Raw genomic sequence first — 23,636 nt, 5'->3', positions numbered from 1 at the left:
TAGTTTTTGGCAGTCTCTTTGCTTCTCTTACTTTATGCTTCGCTATCAATATGTCTGAACACAGAACAACAGGAACATTTGTGCCAGCAGAAGGTGCTTTGGTTATCCTCTATATTCTCTGTACAATAGGTATGCAGTCAGGAAGGCTTAGCTCCTTATTCATAATTGTCTCATTATTATATCTGTGTGGAACAATTCTTCATACAGGAAGATCTACTGTCTGAGATAGGGCGACTAAGGCTAGGGTGAGATGGGATGACCTAGGCTCAGATATAGAAGCCGTGTCTCCAGATTCGCAGCACGAAATGAGACGTATACAAAGGGACACATGAGAGATATACACACCACCATAGTGATGAACATGGGAAGTTTTAGTTCTGCTGAGGGTCACTTAAGACATTCAAGGAGTGTTAGCACCACACTAATGAATATAACAGGACTCCCACCATGAGACCGTTAGTGTCACAGCGTTTTCTTTGTGCTTTTAAGCCACTAGCAGCTTTAATATGCTATAATATAGGACATTACATCTGCTTGATCTAATAGTTCACCTACAACATGTACTTAAAGGGGTTTTCCCACCAAATGTTCCTCTCTATGGAGCCAATGGAGATTGCAGAGCCCCCATTCTAGTGATCTGTGGTGGTCTCATCACAGGATGGGGCCTTTTTTGGTGGAAAAATTCCTTAAATGTGATGTCAAAGAAAGCAAGATCCTAGACTTCAAAAGATTTCAGCCAATAGCAGAACTCTGTAACCCCATTACTACAGCGACACTTTTGTCCAATGGCCGTATCTGGTATTGCAGCTCCGCCCAATCTAGCCTCATCCATGTGGTACTGTTTTTTTTTTTAACCAAACAATGGGTGAATTGGCCAGATTACCGGTCAGTGTATGCGCTAATATTCACATCATGTAGAGACAGATAATTCAGCAGAGCAGATACAGGTGATGACATCGGGAGCACATACACAGAAGATCTCCATCCATTCTTCTGGAGGTTCCTGACCCCCATTCTCCAGCGGGATACATTGTACCTTGCATCTGCATGGAAACCCCCATTATGTACATCAATGACTGATGCCTCTGCCAACCAACCACAAGCCCACATGTAATATATATGGGTTTCCCACCGCTATCATGACTCCTAGGTTGGTGGGACCATCTCCCATGAGTACAAGGTTGAGTAGCGCTCGACTTCCCAGCATGCCCTGATGGCCAGAGGTTGGGGAGCTTTCTATACCTTACACAGACCATGTCATCTATATGGGGGTGTCCAAACCCCATTCCCACATTAACTTTCCGGAAACACAAAGGAACAAGACACTTATTGTTCTGTATAAGATTTTTTTTTCAATTTTTTTTTTTTTTTTTTTAACTTTCTTAATAAGAAAAAAAGTTATTCCTAGGTGATTGGAACGTCCTCTTCATAAGATACAAACCAAAAAAAAAAAAATTCAGGAAGATACAAAAGTGGATGTAGCTCCACCGGCTGAGTCCTTCTCTCCCCTGCACACCCCATCCAAACCTATCTTCTAAAAAGGTGTTGCCACAAGTCAGGAGCCAGGCAGGCCGCAACGCCGTCGTCCCGCTGCAGGCCTTCAGAGCGGGAAAAAAAGTCTGGAAGGTTTTTGGGGGTTCGAGGAAGGGGGGGGGCTGTCAATATTTGCTGTAACATGCAGCTATACAAGTCCTCCGTAGGCTAGTAGGAAAGGTACGCTTACAGAAAAGAGTATCATTCATGTGGAGATCACAACGTGAGCATGATAAAAACTCGTTGGAGGAGGAAGGGGTCGGGAGTGGAAGGAGAGGCAAGCAGAAACAGGACGAAGATGGGAGAATTGGATGAGCCCGAGCTGGATATCAGCTGTGGTCGGGGGAGGGATCCCTACGCAGGGCGCTCTTCTTCACCGTGTCTAGATATTCCTGCTGTGACACTGCTAAAACGGAGGCCAGGATGTCGTCGTCGTCCCAGTCGTTCAGACCTGAAATCACATAAAAAGGGGGGAGTTATATAGCGGTACGGACCCCTCCGGACACACTCGATGAGGCGGCACACTCACCAAATGCTGTGGGAGACATGTGCTGCATGAGTGCTCTACACTCCAGGGCTGGGTACAAAGACACAAGGGGTGAGGTGGCGCGGTCGGCACCAGAACATGGCTGGTTGCTTGGGCCTAGGCGGAGAACAGACGTTGTGAGTGCAAGTGTCTGACAAACACAACTTTATTTACCCCATGTCATGCGACAAATCCAACCTCCACAGCAGCTAGCATCTCCTTTCTCATTTATGGGACCTCTCCAGGCCTTTCAAGTCTCTGGGTCTGGCCCAGCTGCCGGATGTAGGTATTACATCACTGGGGTGTGTCTACATCTACGCAACAGGGTGATGGCGCTTTAATTGCTGCAGCTTTGTCAGAACTTGTGTCCAGCATGCATGTGCCTGTTTACTACACATAAAGCTGATTCATAGTAACTTTCAATGGGAGCTGGATGCCGAGCGCTGTACCCAAGCTAGGGACCAGGGGGTTAAACTGTGTTTCTGCGGACTAAGGATCTGTAGGCAATGAACTGCAGGCCTTGCATACACTAGGGTACTGAACAATGATCTTTAACCAGTAGCAATACTACAACTCCCATCATGCCCTGACATGTCCATAGACCGGCCACCACCGAGCAGCGTGGATACAGTAGATGAGCACAATATGTGACATATTGGAAATTCAGCAGAAGTCACAGAAAGAGTGTCTGGCCGTTACCTGGCGCACATGGGGAAGGGGGCTTAGCTAAAACTAGAGTGGTCCCTGGGGAAGACGGCTTGGCTGCTTGCTCTCCGTGGACGTCTGGGTGCTCGGGAGACCCTGCAGTGCTGCGCTGTCTGGGTGAACGACTGCTCCACTCCTCAGGTCCACTGGAGGCTGCGGCTGTGGCAGAACTGCAGGTTGCACTCGCCTTCCGGGGCTGCAGGGGGGGAGAGACATGATTATTCTTAGCACAAGGAACCATGGACTGAAGACATAACATAAGAGAAACCAACAACAGCGCGGAAGAGGAAGCACATGTCCAGTTGAGGCTTATAATACTATAATCTCCGATACTACCACCTATAACACAGGTAATGACCGCACTGCTACTATTAGAAATGTAGAGGGCTGGAGATCAGACACAAATGCAGACAAGATGAAGCACGACAACAGGAAGCAGAGGTGCCCGCAGCCGCCATCTTACCTGTCTGGCCTGCTTCTCTTGGTCCCGTAGCCACTGCAGGTATGATTCCCGCGCCACTTGTTCCTCAATCGCCTCATTCGTGGCCTCCCAGTCTGTGGCCCTCTTTTTGTCTTCTAACATCTGTTGTTCGATCCAGGACTCCTCGGAGGTCCGGATGGCGTTTTTCATCAGGGACTGCTCTGCAAACTGAACACAAAATACACGGTGACCCCCTAATTCACTTACATAGGGACAATCCCAAGACTTTTGCAGATTGGCAGCTCTAAGATTTCATGTACAGGATAAGGTTACCTTCACACGAACGTATGGGGGACGTATATACGTCCCCTCATACATCGCAGTGGCCTCACAGCACCGTACGGGAGCGGTACAATGCAGCACACATGCAACACCGTACCGCTTTGTACCCCATAGAAAGATAGGACATGTCCTATTTTTCAACGGAATACGGCGCCGGGCTCAATGTTAGGCTATGGAGAGGGGCGGGGTGAGCAGCACTCTCCCCCTCGGTATGGCGAGCAACGGTAGTGTGAATGGAGCCTTGGGGGGGGGGGTTGATTGGATGCTGATTGGTGGGGGCATTAAAATTGGTAGCAGCATTAAAATGCTGATTGGTGGGGGTCTAATCTCTGGATCCTATTTCCTCGAATGAATGCAACAACACTAGACGCAACTCAGTGCTCCATTCATTGCACACCCAGTGATCAGTACGTGACATGTGGGTAGTGGATAATATGGCGTCTCAGGAACGGCGGCCGCTCTCTTCATACTTTCCATTCTGTGCCAGCCTAGTAATAGCCTCAAGGATGGAACATGACATGGGGGCTCAAACACACCATCCCCCATACACAGAACAACACAGCAAGTCTGGAGTATCCCTTAAAGAAAATCTGCTCAAGCCCCAATATAATACGGAGACTCGTGACTTGGGGGTTACAGCTGCCGGCCTGACCATGTTTTCTCTCTCACCCCAGGTTTGAAAGCTGGTAGACCCAGGCCGACTCCTATAGTGGCTTTGTTGGGGTTCACCACAGAGTTGTAGTGGATGTTCCGATGGTAGCTGACTCTGATTGGCTCGTCTTCATTTTGTTGGATCCCGTGGAATGTGTTGATTGGTTCTGGAAAACACAAAGCAAAAAGATAAAAATGGAAAGGACAAGATCTACAAGAGGAAAATCCCAGCCTGAGGTCATCTCCCAGAGGCGAAGACAACCCAGGACCTGTGCAAATAACAGAATTATTATTTTCCACGTTCAGATAAATTGTTAGTGGTGTCAAGCAATGAAGGATCTCATGACTCTATCCCTAAAAGCTCAGGCTCCTGGTTATTTGGTTAAAAGGTTGTACCACGTTTAACCATTACCACATTCTGATCAAGGCACCCCCCACAATCACGAAAGCTGGGGTCCTGCTCCCCCTTACTGCCTGAGCACCAGGCGGAGCACACGTCCTGTCACTCTATTCAATGCTACACATGCTCCACTCGCTTTGCCATCAATACGGGACACGGGTTAAACATAGCCCCTTTAATGATAGATCCACAGGTCTAGGAAAGGAAAGTGATTACTAAAAGTTTCCCTGGTGGTCTAGGGCATTGCTGCAGCCCATATTATAGCTGGGGATCTAGACCTGTAAAGAGACAAATACTAAATAATTGAAGACTTAGCCGACAAGTCATCCTTCCAATATAATACCTATAGAGATGGTCTGCATCTGGAGTAAAACTAAAACCCCCATCATGCCCTCACAGCTGGTGGTTTGTCTACATATTGGGAGTTGGATTTTTACTAGGGGTGCAGGAGGGAAACTGAAGGGATGCAGGCTAGACATCTCTACTGTTACCCCTGTACAAAGCGGGCATAAGGGACCCTATGGAGGATGTATGCACTCCTATACAGTGCCATATGTCCCAGGTATCTGCACAACTCAGCTGTAGGGACATTACCCCTGCACACAGCGGTCCTGAGGGACCCTATGGAGGATGTATGCGCTCCTATACAGTGCCACATGTTATTCCTGCACAAAGCTGGCATAAGGGACCCTATGGAGGATGTATGCGCTCCTATACAGTGCCACATGTTATTCCTGCACAAAGCTGGCATAAGGGACCCTATGGAGGATGTATGCGCTCCTATACAGTGCCACATGTTATTCCTGCACAAAGCTGGCATAAGGGACCCTATGGAGGATGTATGCGCTCCTATACAGTGCCACATGTCCCAGGTATCTGCACTAGGAGGGTGGCCTCACCTGTTCCATACTGATACACTTCTACGGGGCGGTTGTACATCTCGGCCATGGCTTGCATCTCTATGTGGTTCCCGTGGCAGTTGTTTTTCCTTTTCCGGTTGATGTAAGTGGTGAAGTCTTCGGTTACGTAGTTGGAGAAATAGTCTGCGTTCTTCATCTGCGTCACAAAGAGAAGATGTGAGGAGGACACTGCACCCACCCCTGCACCCCCACCCCCGGGGGCCGCGCACCTACCAGGTAATCCATGCAGTGCTTCCGGACCACCTCGTGCATGTCCTGGTCGCCGTACACCTGGTCCGCTGTGAAGGAGAGGGTGGGATACACGTCAGGACACATCACGTAACATACAGTCTAGGAATGGACAATATATTTCACCTCAACATTTAGACAATATTGTAATGCGATTAGATGTCTCAGGAAGGTGACAGTGATCCATAATGGAGGTGCAGATCACAAAGTATAAATGGCGGCTGTGATACATCAAGTGACATCAGGCCCAGCAGCGCCACTCAGGTCTTCAGCTTACGTCTGGTACTACAGCTAACATACACTGAAGTTACTGCTGCTAAGCTGCAATTCCACACACAACCTGAACAGAAGCGTGGTGCTGTGGCCGGGCTGATCTAACCGTGTACAAGCCCTTTAAAAGGACTTCATCAGTCCCTTTAAGAGCTAAACATACGAGATGTCCTTAAAGGTGAAGTGTAATGAATCAGTAGCATATTTTTTGGAGAAAATCTACCAGGAATAGCCAGAAATCTTCATTATTTATGTATAAACAGTGTATTTCAGTGCCCAGTGGGCGGGGCCCTAAGGTCTGGTGCGCCCACCACATTAAAGCTGATAAATTGTATAGACGAGCAGCAACAATGTATAACCAGTAAGTATACAGCGTGTGGTGATGAATCACACAGACCGCACTGGATGTAAACAATGTGCCACATGCTAATGAGGGCTATACATGGCTCTCATTCCCGCTCGTCACATGACCCGCTTTCTTAGAAGTTTGGGGGGGGCCGTGGCGGGGGCTCATTGCCGACCAATAGACTTGAAGAAAACGTTTCCCCGCGAAGAGAGAATTTATAACAGGAAACCACAACAGAAGACGAGTTTACAAACGCTGCAAAGAGATCGGAGCGCAGATAAGTGTCTAAGAGTATGGAGCAAAGTGGGTCACTGCACCGCCAGGGCTCATACTGGGCCCAGTGCTTGTAGTATGCATATACTGGCAGCACCGGGCCCCTGCTCAGGGCAGGGAAGCAGCGTGCCCAGAGCCGGGGACATTTTAGGTATCCAAACCTTTACAAGTGTATTCAGATGGGGCACAACCAGTGCTCTCCCCTGACATCTCTATGTGAAAGGCCCTGGCGGGGTAGTGGTAGTGGTAGTGAGTGTATGCCAGGATCATAGGGTCCAGTGCACAGCCCGTCATCTATGAACTGAACCCCGAAAATCCAAGCTCAATTAACATTGTGGGTTCAGATTGTTAAGACAAGAAGATCCAGTCTATTGCAGTGACCATGTGACACAGCCGCCATTGCTGCTTCCCCGGGGACTGTGTGTTCAGCAGCGGTGGTGGAATATACCTTGTGTGCAGGTGTCACAGGTCACCGAGCCTCGGGGATTCACAGAAAATGTTTTCATTGAAACTGAAACCTCTCGGTGGTCTGCAGCGCCGGGGGAAACGCTGAGTCCACAGATGTGACAATGCGGCTCACAGAGCGCCTGCTAATCGTATATTATCCCCAACCATTCTACATAGCACAGCTGCAATACCAGACATGACCAGTGGACAAGTGTGGCACCACCCCACCAAGCTGGCGCCAGACACAGAGGTGGTGAATGGGGTTGTACAATGGTGGACTATTGATCAGGCGCATGGACACTACCGCTACAGTCATTTGGGGTGATAGGACCCCCCCATTCTCATGACTGCTGACTGGTTACAGGGGCAAAACCTTTTAATGATGACCTTTAACTTTAATGATTTGAGGTCTACAATTAATGCCACAATGGCCGGTCACTGTAGAGTGCAAGCTCTTTGGGCAAGTACCATTTCTTGTAGAGATATAGGTTTTACCAAAAGTAGTGAACGACAGCTTATACTAACCTATAAGACGGCAGCACTATGGCACAGCATGGCAGCCAGGACGGCACAGATACCAGGCCGGCTACTACACTGACAGCTCATGGAATCGCAGCTCCAGTAACCGCAGGAAGAGAACACTACAGATGTAAGATTCTCTATGTGAGTGATAGGAAAACGGCGGCAGCACCCGGAGCCCCGCGCTGTCTGCGGTGATAATCATTATCAAGAGCTGCAGCCAAGGGAGAGGCGCCCCATACATCCACAGCTCAGGTACCAGCCCAACTTCTAAGAAACCCAACTCCAGAAGAGCAAGACTTCTAACATCCTACTACTCACCCCGATCCCACACTAGTAGTAATAACGCCCCTCCGTCACCCTCCCTATACTATACCAGGAGTAATAACCTCCCTCCTATATACACTATACCAGGAGTAATAACCTCCCTCCTATATATACACTATACCAGGAGTAATAACCTCCCTCCTATATACACTATACCAGGAGTAATAACCTCCCTCCTATATACACTATACCAGGAGTAATAACCTCCCTCCTATATACACTACACCAGGAGTAATAACCTCCCTCCTATATACACTATACCAGGAGTAATAACCTCCCTCCTATATACACTATACCAGGAGTAATAACCTCCCTCCTATATACACTATACCAGGAGTAATAACCTCCCTCCTATATACACTATACCAGGAGTAATAACCTCCCTCCTATATACACTATACCAGGAGTAATAACCTCCCTCCTATATACACTATACCAGGAGTAATAACCTCCCTCCTATATATACTATACCAGGAGTAATAACCTCCCTCCTATATACACTATACCAGGAGTAATAACCTCCCTCCTATATACACTATACCAGGAGTAATAACCTCCCTCCTACATACACTACACCAGGAGTAATAACCTCCCTCCTATATATACACTATACCAGGAGTAATAACCTTCCTCCTATATACACTATACCAGGAGTAATAACCTCCCTCCTATATACACTATACCAGGAGTAATAACCTCCCTCCTATATATACACTATACCAGGAGTAATAACCTTCCTCCTATATATACTATACCAGGAGTAATAACCTCCCTCCTATACACACTATACCAGGAGTAATAACCTCCCTCCTATATACACTATACCAGGAGTAATAACCTCCCTCCTACATACACTACACCAGGAGTAATAACCTCCCTCCTATATATACACTATACCAGGAGTAATAACCTTCCTCCTATATACACTATACCAGGAGTAATAACCTCCCTCCTATATACACTATACCAGGAGTAATAACCTCCCTCCTATATACACTATACCAGGAGTAATAACCTCCCTCCTATATACACTATACCAGGAGTAATAACCTCCCTCCTATATACACTATACCAGGAGTAATAACCTCCCTCCTATATACACTATACCAGGAGTAATAACCTCCCTCCTATATACACTATACCAGGAGTAATAACCTCCCTCCTATATACACTATACCAGGAGTAATAACCTCCCTCCTATATACACTATACCAGGAGTAATAACCTCCCTCCTATATATACTATACCAGGAGTAATAACCTCCCTCCTATATACACTATACCAGGAGTAATAACCTCCCTCCTATATACACTATACCAGGAGTAATAACCTCCCTCCTACATACACTACACCAGGAGTAATAACCTCCCTCCTATATATACACTATACCAGGAGTAATAACCTTCCTCCTATATACACTATACCAGGAGTAATAACCTCCCTCCTATATACACTATACCAGGAGTAATAACCTCCCTCCTATATATACACTATACCAGGAGTAATAACCTTCCTCCTATATATACTATACCAGGAGTAATAACCTCCCTCCTATACACACTATACCAGGAGTAATAACCTCCCTCCTATATACACTATACCAGGAGTAATAACCTCCCTCCTACATACACTACACCAGGAGTAATAACCTCCCTCCTATATATACACTATACCAGGAGTAATAACCTTCCTCCTATATACACTATACCAGGAGTAATAACCTCCCTCCTATATACACTATACCAGGAGTAATAACCTCCCTCCTATATATACACTATACCAGGAGTAATAACCTTCCTCCTATATACACTATACCAGGAGTAATAACCTCCCTCCTATATACACTATACCAGGAGTAATAACCTCCCTCCTATATACACTATACCAGGAGTAATAACCTCCATCCTATATACACTATACCAGGAGTAATAACCTCCCTCCTATATACACTATACCAGGAGTAATAACCTCCCTCCTATATATACTATACCAGGAGTAATAACCTCCCTCCTATATACACTATACCAGGAGTAATAACCTCCCTCCTATATACACTATACCAGGAGTAATAACCTCCCTCCTATATACACTATACCAGGAGTAATAACCTCCCTCCTACATACACTACACCAGGAGTAATAACCTCCCTCCTATATACACTATACCAGGAGTAATAACCTCCCTCCTATATATACTATACCAGGAGTAATAACCTCCCTCCTATATATACTATACCAGGAGTAATAACCTCCCTCCTATATACACTATACCAGGAGTAATAACCTCCCTCCTATATATACTATACCAGGAGTAATAACCTCCCTCCTATATACACTATACCAGGAGTAATAACCTCCCTCCTATATACACTATACCAGGAGTAATAACCTCCCTCCTATATACACTATACCAGGAGTAATAACCTCCCTCCTATATACACTATACCAGGAGTAATAACCTCCCTCCTATATACACTATACCAGGAGTAATAACCTCCCTCCTATATACACTATACCAGGAGTAATAACCTCCCTCCTATATATACTATACCAGGAGTAATAACCTCCCTCCTATATACACTATACCAGGAGTAATAGCCTCCCTCCTATATACACTATACCAGGAGTAATAACCTCCCTCCTATATACACTATACCAGGAGTAATAACCTCCCTCCTATATACACTATACCAGGAGTAATAACCTCCCTCCTATATACACTATACCAGGAGTAATAACCTCCCTCCTATATACACTATACCAGGAGTAATAACCTCCCTCCTATATATACTATACCAGGAGTAATAACCTCCCTCCTATATACACTATACCAGGAGTAATAACCTCCCTCCTATATATACTATACCAGGAGTAATAACCTCCCTCCTATATACACTATACCAGGAGTAATAACCTCCCTCCTATATATATACTATACCAGGAGTAATAACCTCCCTCCTATATACACTATACCAGGAGTAATAACCTCCCTCCTATATATACACTATACCAGGAGTAATAACCTCCCTCCTATATACACTATACCAGGAGTAATAACCTCCCTCCTATATATACACTATACCAGGAGTAATAACCTCCCTCCTATATATACACTATACCAGGAGTAATAACCTCCCTCCTATATACACTATACCAGGAGTAATAACCTCCCTCCTATATACACTATACCAGGATTAATAACCTCCCTCCTATATATACTATACCAGGAGTAATAACCTCCCTCCTATATACACTATACCAGGAGTAATAACCTCCCTCCTATATACACTATACCAGGAGTAATAACCTCCCTCCTACATACACTATACCAGGAGTAATAACCTCCCTCCTATATACACTATACCAGGAGTAATAACCTCCCTCCTATACACACTATACCAGGAGTAATAACCTCCCTCCTATACACACACTATACCAGGATTAATAACCTCCCTCCTATATATACTATACCAGGAGTAATAACCTCCCTCCTATATATACACACTATACCAGGAGTAATAACCTCCCTCCTACATACACTATACCAGGAGTAATAACCTCCCTCCTATACACACTATACCAGGAGTAATAACCTCCCTCCTATACACACTTTACCAGGAGTAATAACCTCCCTCCTATATACACTATACCAGGAGTAATAACCTCCCTCCTATATACACTATACCAGGAGTAATAACCTCCCTCCTATATACACTATACCAGGAGTAATAACCTCCCTCCTATATATACTATACCAGGAGTAATAACCTCCCTCCTATATACACTATACCAGGAGTAATAACCTCCCTCCTATATACACTATACCAGGATTAATAACCTCCCTCCTATATACACTATACCAGGAGTAATAACCTCCCTCCTATATACACTATACCAGGAGTAATAACCTCCCTCCTATATATACACTATACCAGGAGTAATAACCTCCCTCCTATATACACTATACCAGGAGTGATAACCTCCCTCCTATATATACACTATACCAGGAGTAATAACCTCCCTCCTATACACACTATACCAGGAGTAATATCCTCCCTCCTATATATAAACTATACCAGGAGTAATAACCTCCCTCCTATATACACTATACCAGGAGTAATAACCTCCCTCCTATATATACTATACCAGGAGTAATAACCTCCCTCCTATATATACTATACCAGGAGTAATAACCTCCCTCCTATATACACTATACCAGGAGTAATAACCTCCCTCCTATATACACTATACCAGGAGTAATAACCTCCCTCCTATATATACTATACCAGGAGTAATAACCTCCCTCCTATATATACTATACCAGGAGTAATAACCTCCCTCCTATATACACTATACCAGGAGTAATAACCTCCCTCCTATATATACTATACCAGGAGTAATAACCTCCCTCCTATATACACTATACCAGGAGTAATAACCTCCCTCCTATATACACTATACCAGGAGTAATAACCTCCCTCCTATATACACTATACCAGGAGTAATAACCTCCCTCCTATATACACTATACCAGGAGTAATAACCTCCCTCCTATATACACTATACCAGGAGAAATAACCTCCCTCCTATATACACTATACCAGGAGTAATAACCTCCCTCCTATATACACTATACCAGGAGTAATAACCTCCCTCCTATATACACTATACCAGGAGTAATAACCTCCCTCCTATATACACTATACCAGGAGTAATAACCTCCCTCCTATATACACTATACCAGGAGTAATAACCTCCCTCCTATATATACTATACCAGGAGTAATAACCTCCCTCCTATATACACTATACCAGGAGTAATAACCTCCCTCCTATATACACTATACCAGGAGTAATAACCTCCCTCCTATATACACTATACCAGGAGTAATAACCTCCCTCCTATATATACTATACCAGGAGTAATAACCTCCCTCCTATATACACTATACCAGGAGTAATAACCTCCCTCCTATATACACTATACCAGGAGTGATAACCTCCCTCCTATATATACTATACCAGGAGTAATAACCTCCCTCCTATATACACTATACCAGGAGTAATAACCTCCCTCCTATATACACTATACCAGGAGTAATAACCTCCCTCCTATATACACTATACCAGGAGTAATAACCTCCCTCCTATATATACTATACCAGGAGTAATAACCTCCCTCCTACATACACTATACCAGGAGTGATAACCTCCCTCCTATATATACTATACCAGGAGTAATAACCTCCCTCCTATACACACTATACCAGGAGTAATAACCTCCCTCCTATATACACTACACCAGGAGTAAAAACCTCCCTCCTATATACACTATACCAGGAGTAATAACCTCCCTCCTATATATACACTATACCAGGAGTAATAACCTCCCTCCTATATACACTATACCAGGAGTAATAACCTCCCTCCTATATATACTATACCAGGAGTAATAACCTCCCTCCTATATACACTATACCAGGAGTAATAACCTCCCTCCTATATACACTATACCAGGAGTAATAACCTCCCTCCTATATATACTATACCAGGAGTAATAACCTCCCTCCTATATACACTATACCAGGAGTAATAACCTCCCTCCTATATACACTATACCAGGAGTAATAACCTCCCTCCTATATACACTATACCAGGAGTGATAACCTCCCTCCTATATACACTATACCAGGAGTAATAACCTCCCTCCTATATATACTATACCAGGAGTAATAACCTCCCTCCTATATATACTATACCAGGAGTAATAACCTCCCTCCTATATATACACTATACCAGGAGTGATAACCTCCCTCCTATATATACACTATACCAGGAGTAATAACCTCCCTCCTATATACACTATACCAGGAGTGATAATCTCCCTCCTATATACACTATACCAGGAGTAATAGCCTCCCTCCTATATACACTATACCAGGAGTAATAACCTCCCTCCTATACACACTATACCAGGAGTAATAACCTCCCTCCTATATACACTATACCAGGAGTAATAACCTCCCTCCTATATACACTACACCAGGAGTAATAACCTCCCTCCTATATACACTATACCAGGAGTAATAACCTCCCTCCTATATACACTATACCAGGAGTAATAACCTCCCTCCTATATACACTATACCAGGAGTAATAACCTCCCTCCTATATACACTATACCAGGAGTAATAACCTCCCTCCTATATACACTATACCAGGAGTAATAACCTCCCTCCTATATACACTATACCAGGAGTAATAACCTCCCTCCTATATACACTATACCAGGAGTAATAACCTCCCTCCTATATATACACTATACCAGGAGTAATAACCTCCCTCCTATATATACACTATACCAGGAGTAATAACCTCCCTCCTATATACACTATACCAGGAGTGATAACCTCCCTCCTATATATACTATACCAGGAGTAATAACCTCCCTCCTATATACACTATACCAGGAGTAATAACCTCCCTCCTATATACACTATACCAGGAGTAATAACCTCCCTCCTACATACACTATACCAGGAGTAATAACCTCCCTCCTATATACACTATACCAGGAGTAATAACCTCCCTCCTATATACACTATACCAGGAGTAATAACCTCCCTCCTATATACACTATACCAGGAGTGATAACCTCCCTCCTATATACACTATACCAGGAGTAATAACCTCCCTCCTACATACACTATACCAGGAGTAATAACCTCCCTCCTATATATACTATACCAGGAGTAATAACCTCCCTCCTATATATACTATACCAGGAGTAATAACCTCCCTCCTATATATACTATACCAGGAGTAATAACCTCCCTCCTATATATACTATACCAGGAGTAATAACCTCCCTCCTATATACACTATACCAGGAGTAATAACCTCCCTCCTATATACACTATACCAGGAGTAATAACCTCCCTCCTACATACACTATACCAGGAGTAATAACCTCCCTCCTATATACACTATACCAGGAGTAATAACCTCCCTCCTATATACACTATACCAGGAGTAATAACCTCCCTCCTATATACACTATACCAGGAGTGATAACCTCCCTCCTATATATACTATACCAGGAGTAATAACCTCCCTCCTATATACACTATACCAGGAGTAATAACCTCCCTCCTACATACACTATACCAGGAGTAATAACCTCCCTCCTATATACACTATACCAGGAGTAATAACCTCCCTCCTATATACACTATACCAGGAGTAATAACCTCCCTCCTATATACACTATACCAGGAGTAATAACCTCCCTCCTATATACACTATACCAGGAGTAATAACCTCCCTCCTATATACACTATACCAGGAGTAATAACCTCCCTCCTATATACACTATACCAGGAGTAATAACCTCCCTCCTATATACACTATACCAGGAGTAATAACCTCCCTCCTATATACACTATACCAGGAGTAATAACCTCCCTCCTATATACACTATACCAGGAGTAATAACCTCCCTCCTATATACACTATACCAGGAGTAATAACCTCCCTCCTATATATACACTATACCAGGAGTAATAACCTCCCTCCTATATATACACTATACCAGGAGTAATAACCTCCCTCCTATATATACACTATACCAGGAGTAATAACCTCCCTCCTATATATACACTATACCAGGAGTAATAACCTCCCTCCTATATATACACTATACCAGGAGTAATAACCTCCCTCCTATATACACTATACCAGGAGTAATAACCTCCCTCCTATATATACACTATACCAGGAGTAATAACCTCCCTCCTATATACACTATACCAGGAGTAATAACCTCCCTCCTATATATACACTATACCAGGAGTAATAACCTCCCTCCTATATATACACTATACCAGGAGTGATAACCTCCCTCCTATATACACTATACCAGGAGTAATAACCTCCCTCCTATATATACACTATACCAGGAGTGATAATCTCCCTCCTATATACACTATACCAGGAGTAATAACCTCCCTCCTATATACACTATACCAGGAGTAATAACCTCCCTCCTATATACACTATACCAGGAGTAATAACCTCCCTCCTATATACACTATACCAGGAGTAATAACCTCCCTCCTATATATACTATACCAGGAGTAATAACCTCCCTCCTATATACACTACACCAGGAGTAATAACCTCCCTCCTATATACACTATACCAGGAGTAATAACCTCCCTCCTATATACACTATACCAGGAGTAATAACCTCCCTCCTATATACACTATACCAGGAGTAATAACCTCCCTCCTATATACACTATACCAGGAGTAATAACCTCCCTCCTATATACACTATACCAGGAGTAATAACCTCCCTCCTATATACACTATACCAGGAGTAATAACCTCCCTCCTATATACACTATACCAGGAGTAATAACCTCCCTCCTATATATACACTATACCAGGAGTAATAACCTCCCTCCTATATATACACTATACCAGGAGTAATAACCTCCCTCCTATATATACACTATACCAGGAGTAATAACCTCCCTCCTATATATACACTATACCAGGAGTAATAACCTCCCTCCTATATATACACTATACCAGGAGTAATAACCTCCCTCCTATATATACACTATACCAGGAGTAATAACCTCCCTCCTATATATACACTATACCAGGAGTAATAACCTCCCTCCTATATACACTATACCAGGAGTAATAACCTCCCTCCTATATATACACTATACCAGGAGTAATAACCTCCCTCCTATATACACTATACCAGGAGTAATAACCTCCCTCCTATATATACACTATACCAGGAGTAATAACCTCCCTCCTATATATACACTATACCAGGAGTGATAACCTCCCTCCTATATACACTATACCAGGAGTAATAACCTCCCTCCTATATATACACTATACCAGGAGTGATAATCTCCCTCCTATATACACTATACCAGGAGTAATAACCTCCCTCCTATATACACTATACCAGGAGTAATAACCTCCCTCCTATATACACTATACCAGGAGTAATAACCTCCCTCCTATATACACTATACCAGGAGTAATAACCTCCCTCCTATATATACTATACCAGGAGTAATAACCTCCCTCCTATATACACTACACCAGGAGTAATAACCTCCCTCCTATATACACTACACCAGGAGTAATAACCTCCCTCCTATATACACTATACCAGGAGTAATAACCTTCCTCCTATATACACTATACCAGGAGTAATAACCTCCCTCCTATATACACTATACCAGGAGTAATAACCTCCCTCCTATATACACTATACCAGGAGTAATAACCTCCCTCCTATATACACTATACCAGGAGTAATAACCTCCCTCCTATATACACTATACCAGGAGTAATAACCTCCCTCCTATATACACTATACCAGGAGTAATAACCTCCCTCCTATATACACTATACCAGGAGTAATAACCTCCCTCCTATATATACACTATACCAGGAGTAATAACCTCCCTCCTATATATACACTATACCAGGAGTAATAACCTCCCTCCTATATATACACTATACCAGGAGTAATAACCTCCCTCCTATATATACACTATACCAGGAGTAATAACCTCCCTCCTATATATACACTATACCAGGAGTAATAACCTCCCTCCTATATATACACTATACCAGGAGTAATAACCTCCCTCCTATATATACACTATACCAGGAGTAATAACCTCCCTCCTATATACACTATACCAGGAGTAATAACCTCCCTCCTATATATACACTATACCAGGAGTAATAACCTCCCTCCTATATACACTATACCAGGAGTAATAACCTCCCTCCTATATATACACTATACCAGGAGTAATAACCTCCCTCCTATATATACACTATACCAGGAGTGATAACCTCCCTCCTATATACACTATACCAGGAGTAATAACCTCCCTCCTATATATACACTATACCAGGAGTGATAATCTCCCTCCTATATACACTATACCAGGAGTAATAACCTCCCTCCTATATACACTATACCAGGAGTAATAACCTCCCTCCTATATACACTATACCAGGAGTAATAACCTCCCTCCTATATACACTATACCAGGAGTAATAACCTCCCTCCTATATATACTATACCAGGAGTAATAACCTCCCTCCTATATACACTACACCAGGAGTAATAACCTCCCTCCTATATACACTACACCAGGAGTAATAACCTCCCTCCTATATACACTATACCAGGAGTAATAACCTTCCTCCTATATACACTATACCAGGAGTAATAACCTCCCTCCTATATACACTATACCAGGAGTAATAACCTCCCTCCTATATACACTATACCAGGAGTAATAACCTCCCTCCTATATACACTATGAATACTAGTATTTACTCCTACATTACAAGTAATATCATTTCTCACCCTAATACCAGGCAGCCCCATCATCCTTTGCTGCGACCCTAGCCCCGGCTGGGACGCCCCCCTCCTCAGAGACCCTAGCCCCGGCTGGGACGTCACCCTCCTCCGTGACCCTAGCCCCGGCTGGGACGTCACCCTCCTCAGAGACCCTAGCCCCGGCTGGGACGTCACCCTCCTCAGAGACCCTAGCCCCGGCTGGGACGTCACCCTCCTCAGAGACCCTAGCCCCGGCTGGGACGTCACCCTCCTCAGAGACCCTAGCCCCGGCTGGGACGTCACCCTCCTCAGAGACCCTAGCCCCGGCTGGGACGTCACCCTCCTCAGAGACCCTAGCCCCGGCTGGGACGTCACCCTCCTCAGAGACCCTAGCCCCGGCTGGGACGTCACCCTCCTCAGAGACCCTAGCCCCGGCTGGGACGTCACCCTCCTCAGAGACCCTAGCCCCGGCTGGGACGTCACCCTCCTCAGAGACCCTAGCCCCGGCTGGGACGTCACCCTCCTCAGAGACCCTAGCCCCGGCTGGGACGTCACCCTCCTCAGAGACCCTAGCCCCGGCTGGGACGCCCCCCTCCTCAGAGACCCTAGCCCCGGCTGGGACGCCCCCCTCCTCAGAGACCCTAGCCCCGGCTGGGACGCCCCCCTCCTCAGAGACCCTAGCCCCGGCTGGGACGCCCCCCTCCTCAGAGACCCTAGCCCCCTGGCAGTATCTCCCCCTGGGCCTCTTGTTGCTTTCCTCTAACACCCATTGGACGCTGTGAAGGTGCGAGAGATGATCCTGTGTGACTACAACAATGTTTTTGATGTTACAGCCCGAGTCTTTGACGGCTTTCAAAAAGATCAAGTTTCAAAGGGAAAACCATGATGTCACTTCCTGTATGATATCTGGGTAATTACAGAGATTACGGCCCTCATGGCTACTGGAAATTACTATATCAGGGGGAAAACTCCCCTCCCCCGGCCAAGGAGAAAAACCTACAACAACAGGAAGATGAAGGCAGGTGCAGAAACTAATACAAAGGCTGCAACACGAGAACTTCAGCCGCTGTCTGATACACATGAGCGTATATCCCTCACCACATCTGCTTGCTGTCAGTGAATGAAAGATGCAAATTAGTCTGGGCCCATCTAGCTAACAATTGCAGTAAGTGAACCTTCTGGAATTCCTAACAGCACACGGTGTACATGGAGCAGAGGGTTAGGGTTAGACATGTTTGGAGACACCAACAAGGCAATGAGCAGAGGACTAAGACGATGTGTGTTCTGACAAATTGCAGTCATGTCTATATCCCTAGGGAGATACTGTGCCTGTACCATATGGGGGGGTTCACCATGCATGTTATTGCTCTGTGAGACATGAGCGATACAACTGAAGGCGACTTCCATTGTGCCTACAATTGTGACCGAGATAATACATACACAGAACCTATGGCCATGTGTGACCTGCTCATACACAGGGGTGTAATCTACATCCAGCACCTGTAATGTCAGGGGAAGAGAAACTAGCGCCCTCCGCAGTCCGCCAGCCTCCCTGCCCAGAATATGACACATCAGGATTCCTCCCAGCTGAGTCACTATTCCACGAGCCGGCTGCTGAGTCACTGGAGACGCCTAGCCGTGCCTGCAAGTATCTGGTACAGCCACGCATGCACAGCGCAGGCTGCAGGACTGCCCACACAGACTACCACTCCTAGCATCCTATGCCACCCTATCGCTTCAGAATACAGAAGAAGATTGAGGTGGGATAAGCGGCTGGAGTATAATAATGGGTGGCCGGTGCGCTGGGTGCACAGAGCAGGGACCTTCTGGCTCTACACCCCATCCATTCCTAGAATACACAATCCTATATACAGTGTGAAGAGCAGATCCAACAAGGGACTCACCGACCGCTCTGAACAGGCAGGCGCCATCTTCCTTCATCTGTTTTATGATAAATCCCTTCTTCTCCTGCAATGCCTTCTCAAACCAGTTCTCCTGCTAAAATAAAGATAAAGATGGTGAACCTGGAAGACTCCATACTATACATCAGTGTATAACCTAGAACAGTGATGGCGAACCTCAGAGCCCTCTCTGTGGGCACTCAGGCCATCAGCCCAGGATAGAGTTCACCAAATAGAAACAAATCCATGAAATCTTCCTGCAGTCCTAGGCAACTTATGAGAAGCTGCGCTCAGCACTATTTTACAGGGACACTTCATTGACTGTTTGGAACTGCAGGAAAAGTGAGAAGGTGTGAAAAGAAGTGCAGAGAGACCCTGGAGAGAAGCTACAATGATAGTCTGAATTTTCCCACCTTGTTTCAACTATATTGGTGGCCTCAAGTGGCCGATACAATTAAAGAAGTGGAAGAACAGGTAGCAATAAGTTACTGCTTAAAATGGCACGTTGGCACTTCATGGTAAATAAGTGGGTTTTGGTTGTCGTTTGGGCACCCGATCTCTAAAAGGTTCGCCATCACTGACCTAGAAGATGAGCAACATCTGTATGGTAGAGCAGCCACAAAAACTCAACAGTCATATATTTACTCTCAAGAAAGTTATCCAGACCTCTTCTAAGCAAGTGCAAAGTATCCGCCATAGCAAGAAAATGTATAGCGCTCCGGTAGTATGACCCCAAAACGCCGACAGTACAAATGTGGAAAGCAGAAAATCAATCAAATGCTTCCCCATGAGGCAGTCTCCTACAAACACAGGAATAGTCCAGATAAGTTCGGAAGAATCTGGGGCACATGGTGTGACTCAGGTGAGACACACTATTCACCGCATAGACTCAGGGCAATACCTGCATGTCCCTTCACTGACAAGTTACTTGGGCATGGAGTGAAAGGTGTGGGCCCCCTACAGCCCAGACCCTGGGGAATAGATCTGGGGCACTCAGACTAGAGCTCACTGAAGAGGCTCAAACTAAACAGTCATAAGATAAGGACCTACAGATCCAGAGTTACCAGAATGACCCACAAGTAATGTTTTGTCTGCATTGTAATGTTCATGTGGTTGCATTGTACTATGACATGGCGTCCACCTATGATACGACTGTAACACAGCAAACCACAGCTATGGAGACACACATGCTGTAGGGTAGGCGGTGCTAGATTGAGCGAGCAACTACTGGAACAAAGCGTTTCCAATACAGTTACAATTTTATTTTGTGTGTGTACCAAATAATTGTGTATAATGCAGCTGTATATTTCATGATTCTGGTCAATAAAGCAGTTTGAAAAAAAGGATCCGCCATAACAACCTCCTGTGGTTCCGCAGTCTCACTCTATAGTGAAGGTAGTATGGCCTCTCCTCTAGTAGAGCAGGGTTCCCCAAACTACGGCCCGTGGGCTGCATGCTGCCCGCGGACCGTTTTGATCCGGCCCCCCGGCGCTTGGCGCACCGGCACCGGGCACCCACGGCCTTTGACAGTCGGGCAGGAGCCTCCGTCTGGACAGGAAGCTCCTGCCCGTCCCTGTATAGTGCTCAGTGCGGCCGGAAACGGGCGCTCGAGCATTATTACTGAAGCGATGTGGCCGGAATACAACCCCGGCACACATTGCTCCATGAAATAAGCTGCGCGGCCGCGCGATGACGTCATCACACACCCGCGCACCCCTTCCTGCCCAGACAGGGCAAGAAGATAGAAGAATTAGGTGAGTACAGGGTTTTTATTTTTTATCAAAAAAAAGATTGTGGCGACTGGGGGCCAATAGTTAGTTATGAGGGGCAGCATAGGAAATAATGAATGGTGGGGGCAGCACAGGAAATAATTAATGGTGAGGGGCAGCATAGGAAATAATGAATGGTGGGGGCAGCACAGGAAATAATGAATGGTGAGGGGCAGCATAGGAAATAATGAATGGTGGGGGCAGCACAGGAAATAATTAATGGTGAGGGGCAGCATAGGAAATAATTAATGGTGGGGGCAGCATAGGAAATAATTAATGGTGGGGGCCGCATAGGAAATAATTAATGGTGAGGGGCAGCATAGGAAATAATGAATGGTGGGGGCAGCACAGGAAATAATGAATGGTGAGGGGCAGCATAGGAAATAATGAATGGTGGGGGCAGCACAGGAAATAATTAATGGTGAGGGGCAGCATAGGAAATAATTAATGGTGGGGGCCGCATAGGAAATAATTAATGGTGAGGGGCAGCATAGGAAATAATTAATGGTGGGGGCAGCATAGGAAATAATTAATGGTGAGGGGCAGCATAGGAAATAATTAATGGTGGGGGCAGCATAGGAAATAATGAATGGTGGGGGCAGCATAGGAAATAATGAATGGTGGGGGCAGCACAGGAAATAATTAATGGTGAGGGGCAGCATAGGAAATAATTAATGGTGGGGGCCGCATAGGAAATAATTAATGGTGAGGGGCAGCATAGGAAATAATTAATGGTGGGGGCAGCATAGGAAATAATGAATGGTGGGGGCAGCACAGGAAATAATTAATGGTGGGGGCAGCATAGGAAATAATTAATGGTGGGGGCCGCACAGGAAATAATTAATGGTGGGGGCAGCATAGGAAATAATGAATGGTGGGGGCAGCATAGGAAATAATTAATGGTGGGGGCCGCACAGGAAATAATTAATGGTGGGGGCAGCATAGGAAATAATGAATGGTGGGGGCAGCATAGGAAATAATGAATGGTGGGGGCAGCATAGGAAATAATTAATGGTGGGGGCAGCATAGGAAATAATGAATGGTGGGGGCAGCATAGGAAATAATGAATGGTGAGGGGCAGCATAGGAAATAATTAATGGTGGGGGCAGCATAGGAAATAATGAATGGTGGGGGCAGCATAGGAAATAATGAATGGTGGGGGCAGCACAGGAAATAATTAATGGTGAGGGGCAGCATAGGAAATAATTAATGGTGGGGGCCGCATAGGAAATAATTAATGGTGAGGGGCAGCATAGGAAATAATTAATGGTGGGGGCAGCATAGGAAATAATTAATGGTGAGGGGCAGCATAGGAAATAATGAATGGTGGGGGCAGCACAGGAAATAATTAATGGTGAGGGGCAGCATAGGAAATAATTAATGGTGAGGGGCAGCATAGGAAATAATTAATGGTGAGGGGCAGCATAGGAAATAATTAATGGTGAGGGGCAGCATAGGAAATAATTAATGGTGAGGGGCAGCATAGGAGATAATTAATGGTGAGGGGCAGCATAGGAAATAATTAATGGTGAGGGGCAGCATAGGAAATAATGAATGGTGAGGGCAGCTTAGGAAATAATTAATGGTGAGGGGCAGCATAGGAAATAATTAATGGTGAGGGGCAGCATAGGAAATAATTAATGGTGAGGGGCAGCATAGGAAAT

General features: G+C 45.0%; 1 protein-coding gene across 3 annotated transcripts in view; it reads right to left on the bottom strand.

Annotated features, from left to right (window-relative positions):
* Positions 1 to 1,326: 1,326 nt before the first annotated feature.
* The window catches only part of OTUD5 (OTU deubiquitinase 5), a 34,575-nt gene continuing 12,265 nt past the window's right edge, over positions 1,327 to 23,636 (bottom strand). Inside the window, exons 2-9 of one of the 3 annotated variants that reach the window (XM_072124930.1) lie at positions 20,207 to 20,297; positions 5,712 to 5,776; positions 5,478 to 5,634; positions 4,197 to 4,345; positions 3,228 to 3,413; positions 2,759 to 2,960; positions 2,063 to 2,176; positions 1,327 to 1,984 (exon numbers count right to left, since the gene is read on the bottom strand). In XM_072124930.1, the coding sequence (XP_071981031.1) occupies positions 1,863 to 1,984; positions 2,063 to 2,176; positions 2,759 to 2,960; positions 3,228 to 3,413; positions 4,197 to 4,345; positions 5,478 to 5,634; positions 5,712 to 5,776; positions 20,207 to 20,297 (1,086 nt within the window). In that variant the 3' untranslated portion in view covers positions 1,327 to 1,862. Of the gene's footprint in view, positions 1,985 to 2,062; positions 2,177 to 2,758; positions 2,961 to 3,227; positions 3,414 to 4,196; positions 4,346 to 5,477; positions 5,635 to 5,711; positions 5,777 to 20,206; positions 20,301 to 23,636 lie in introns of all 3 variants that reach the window. The other 2 variants (XM_072124929.1, XM_072124931.1) reach the window with 2 other exon arrangements.

This window comes from Engystomops pustulosus, chromosome 9 (assembly GCF_040894005.1).
Source record: "Engystomops pustulosus chromosome 9, aEngPut4.maternal, whole genome shotgun sequence".
Lineage (NCBI taxonomy): Eukaryota > Metazoa > Chordata > Amphibia > Anura > Leptodactylidae > Engystomops > Engystomops pustulosus.
The sequence above is the reverse complement of the archived record's forward strand: the minus strand, read 5'-3'. Positions and strand labels throughout refer to the sequence as shown.